Source organism: Fomitiporia mediterranea, assembly GCF_000271605.1.
Source record: "Fomitiporia mediterranea MF3/22 unplaced genomic scaffold FOMMEscaffold_16, whole genome shotgun sequence".
NCBI classification, from domain to species: domain Eukaryota; kingdom Fungi; phylum Basidiomycota; class Agaricomycetes; order Hymenochaetales; family Hymenochaetaceae; genus Fomitiporia; species Fomitiporia mediterranea.
The window spans coordinates 539,351-543,879 of NW_006760401.1; the positions used below are offsets into that span (position 1 = coordinate 539,351).

General features: G+C 34.2%; 1 protein-coding gene across 1 annotated transcript; it reads right to left on the reverse strand.

The window, feature by feature from the left end:
* Nucleotides 1–21: 21 nt before the first annotated feature.
* Nucleotides 22–1,207, reverse strand: FOMMEDRAFT_161729 (uncharacterized protein; the record flags this gene model as incomplete). The annotated part of the gene is made up of 3 exons (XM_007271247.1): nucleotides 22–740; nucleotides 800–1,109; nucleotides 1,169–1,207. The coding sequence occupies 3 exons, from the start codon at nucleotides 1,205–1,207 to the stop codon at nucleotides 22–24; spliced, it is 1,068 nt and encodes a 355-aa protein (XP_007271309.1).
* Between the last annotated feature and the right edge of the window lie 3,322 nt (nucleotides 1,208–4,529).

Here is a 4,529-nt window from a genome sequence, read left to right on the forward strand (position 1 = left end):
GTATACGCTACGCACGGAGCACTAATGGCAAAAGCAGACAGGAGCTCCAGGAGTGTACACAAGCACGGACTGTAGGCGAGAAAGAATAAGACGTGACGGTCTGTCATTTGAATACCCAAGAAACTTGTCGATCGCATCAGTGGTCAACGGTTGTCTACCAAGGAGAATGAAACCAAGGATCTGCGAAAAGCGAGCCTTGGTTGCTTTGTCGCCGAACGAGATGCCAGATCCTCTAAGAACGGAGTCGTACAGTTGCTCGAGGCCGGCCAAGTTTTGCAATTTTGATGTCAATTCATTCAGCTTCCCAGCTGGGTCGTCACAATCCACCAATTTCACCGCTGTCGATGCCCAGATGAAAAGTCCACCCGCCGCACTTCCGAGACGATCCATCTTCACTTGCCAATCACCCGAAATGCACAGCTCGTTTTTCACGAATACGTTGCGCATCTCGTGATCAATGTAGCGAAGCAAGTCGTCCTTGCATATTGGCGAGTCATGTTCCAACTCAACAGGAACAATGCAGTTAGGCAGAGAAGATAAGACACGGCTAATATCCAGTTCCTTCCTGCTCGTAATAAGGAATCGAAATCGCTTGGGTAGTGAAGGAAGGCCTTTTCGAAGGCACTCCAGCAGCGTTCGCCTTGTCGCCTCCGAGCCACATTCGTCCAACGCATCAAGGACAATGATGACGGGGCCTGTATCGAATCTGAAGCCAAAGCCAGAGGCCCTTGAAGAAGACCCTCAAATTGAACTGTAGGTGTAGCCTGAGCAATCTCTTTATCCTGTTCGACGGCCATACCAACGTATTTGGCCACCAAGAAATCAAACAAGGCGAGTTTATACGCAAGAGTGCGGATGACAGAGCTAGGATCGCTCTTGCCACGTTCAAAGAAAAGAAGGGCGCCGAGACGAGTCATGGTACGAAAGAACTCTGCAATCGTCGTACTGACTGTACTCTTGCCACAGCCTGCAACGCCATGTAACCAGAAGACGTTCTGATCCGAGCCCGATGACGCCCATTCAACGATCTCATTCTGAATTCTCGTACGTGTTCCGGGAAGACATTGAGACCTGTGATACACATCCATCTCGTCTGGATTGAGCTGACTCTTTAGATCTAGTTCACTTGCTTTAATGAAGCTTCTAATTGGAAAGAAGCGATACACACATAAAGCATTGATTTTGGAAGAGATCCAAGAGGAGACATGTTAAGAAAGGGGAAAGAGAGGTTATGTGAGAGGCTTAGAGGGATCACACAAAGAGGGGGGATAGTGGACTCGGCTTGCTCTCTCGCAGCTTGCTTCATCATCTGTTGATTAGTTAGTCTATATATACTATGTAGGTATGTCTCAGATGTAGAATGTATGATGGAAGGTATTCCATCATTGTTCATCATTGCTTGTAATGTAGTTTATATCATCTGAGACATACTCTTGTGTAGTCTCATCTTAACACTCTCCTTCAAACTCTTACTAGGTCTAGTAGACTTGTAAGATGTTTGCTTGTAGTATGTATAGATAGTTTAATCATTATAACTGCATTGTACAATTGTTCGTTTGTGTAATGCATTTATAACTTAATGTAGTTAATAATAATATTATTAGCATTGTAGTAATGCATTGTTTGTTCTGTGTACTGTCTGTTCCGAATGTCATCCACTTTGTGTTAAGTTCGTCCAATGTTATATTGTTTAAGTATATTTAATTAGTTTGTTCATTTGTAATATATTGTTCAATAACAGTATTGTTATTACAATAGATTGTTTGTAAATGTTATTAAATAATTTGTAAATGCTTCAGAGACCTGTAGAATCTTGTTAGCATGCATAGGTACATATATGTGCATATTTAAATCATAAATGTAATTGCTTGTTTCATTTTATTGTTTGTTATTCAGTCATATTGTTTGTTATTAAGTTTGTTTGAGTACTCTAGTAATTTCCTTTTACTTTGCTGTGAAACTAATGAATCACACTAGTAAAATGTATATTCAATGTTGTAATAATATCCTTCTTTAATCATTGCTGTCTACATTCGTCTACATTTGTATATGTGTTAAGCATTCAGTAATAGCTGATTTATGTCTTCAGATTAAAGCTTCACATTGATCATATATTGTAATATTAATAATAATATTTGTTTTTGCCAGATTGCTTCATTCTAAGATTAATAAGGTTTTATGCTAACATATATTTGTTGTATAAATGTTATGTCTGGCTACAGGCATCTCACTATGTGTCTAGGTGCATTATATATGTATTATATCATGAATGTATTGTTTGTTCGTTTGCTTTACATTATTGTTTATATTTGTGTATTAATTTATTAATGTTATGTTTGTTAATTGATTGTTTCTAATGCATCCTGAGTAACTATACAATCTGTTGTGTTGTTTCTTTAATAGTCAACATAGTTATCTATCATAAATCATTTCTATCATACATTCATATTATTTATCATTAACAATGTTGTTGTGAATTGTTGTAATCATAGTATTGTATATATATATGTGTATGTTATGGCTATTGTTCTTTACTTTTTCTTTTGTAAAGAATGATGTATTGTAACACAATCTGTATATGATTGATATATCAGATTATGTTTGCTATAATTGTTTCCTAGCATTCTTTAGTTAATCTAGTGCTTTGTACAATTGTAGTATTTGTTCAACGTTTTATTTGTTAATTGGTTTGCTAGGTAAAACGTTTTATATATTGGTTTTATTTATTTTATTTGAATCATTGTATAGATGTACTTATTAGTATCTATCCAATGTATTTCATAGTATTATAATACTGTTCACACTTGTATTAATCATGTAGTGAGGGCAAATTAATCATTTGTACAAGAATTTATTTAATAGTTTTATTTAATTATATGTATGTGCTCCATACTTGTTTATATAGTTATTATCTATGTATTGTTCAGTTGTAGTTACAAATTATATTGCAATTATATTTGTATTATCATATAGATATATTATTTATTGTTTTATGTATGTTCCAAAGTATTATTTTCGTTATTCATCACTTTTATCCATGAACTATAGTCTGAATTAATGAATTATTTCATTATATGATATGATAATTGTCTGTATATTATTTATTTTTGTATTAAACACTGTTAAGTTAATTATATTATTATATTAATATTATTTGCCAAGTATGAGCATTTGTTTTGTAGTAGAATTATTATTTATTTAATGTTGAAGTTCAATTGTACATTGTGTTGACTTCCATTATTTAGTTCCAATCAACATAGTTTTGCTTTGTACCAAATGATTTACCTTTATGATTTGTTATGTCTGTCCATAACTTCTATTACTTAGTTAGTGCTTAGTCTATGAATTTTGTTATTCTATTTTTCATAGTGTCTGTAGTATTATACTTTCTGTTCTGTTGTTTATATTTAGTTATTAATTGTTTGTGCATATTATCCATTTTCTCCCCTTCAATTCAAGAAGGTATTTCTTCAAAGAATTGGATATTTCTTTAATGTTTATTAATTGTTGTTATAATATAATATTTATATATAATAATTGTAATTGCTTTTGTGGTTCAATTTCTAATTATTAGTATTTTAAAGTAGTGTGTAACATTTGTTATGTTCTATAATGAGTAATTTAAATGTTATTACTATTATATTTTTGTTACTGTTAATGTTTGTCAACTTATATAATGTGTATTTTGTTTGTTATAGTAGATAAGTACACATTATGTATAATATACAAGTTTTGTTTGTGCTTGTTATCTTTTATTAATAATTGTTCATAACTATGAATGAATATTTTGTTTTTGTGTTGAAAACATATGGTAATTCATTTGTTTCTGTATAATATTTGTTTAATAACATTATAATTATTATTTATGTAGTACTTTTAGTAAATGCACTGAGTTCTATTAAGTACACTCATGTCTGTTATTACCTATTTTATATTACAGTGCGCGTCAAAAGTATTGCAACACACCACGTGTTTTTCATTTTGCCTCTACACGTCATTCCACACAACACTTATGCCCATATAAATTACATGTAAATTAAGTGTGATATACTGCGAATATATGTATGTAAAAAAGACTGCAAAATGTGCAGTAATTATACAAGACGGACGGATCTAAAAAAAACATGCTGTTGCATTACATATGCGCGCAGCACATACACTTTAAAAAGGCTGCCCCAGTGCTCATTATTTCGACACCTGTGCCTCCTTTTGCACCCTGGGCTTTAGTATTACCTCTATTCTACTCTATGCACTACACTACACCCACTCGTAAAGCGCGTCTATTGGACTACAAGCATGCTGGCATGTCTCACTCTGAGTGTGCCAAAAGGCTTGGCCTTTCTCGTTCTACCGTCTCCCGATTGCACCGCAAGCTCCTCCTTACTGGTGATCCGTACTTTGTTATGCCCAAGCCAGGTCGTCCCACCAAGCTTTCGTCGCCCGACCGTCGTTCCGCTGCTAGAATGCTTGCATCTGGATTCAGCTCGTGATGCTACCGATCTCAAACGAACCACCTTCCCTCATGTCAG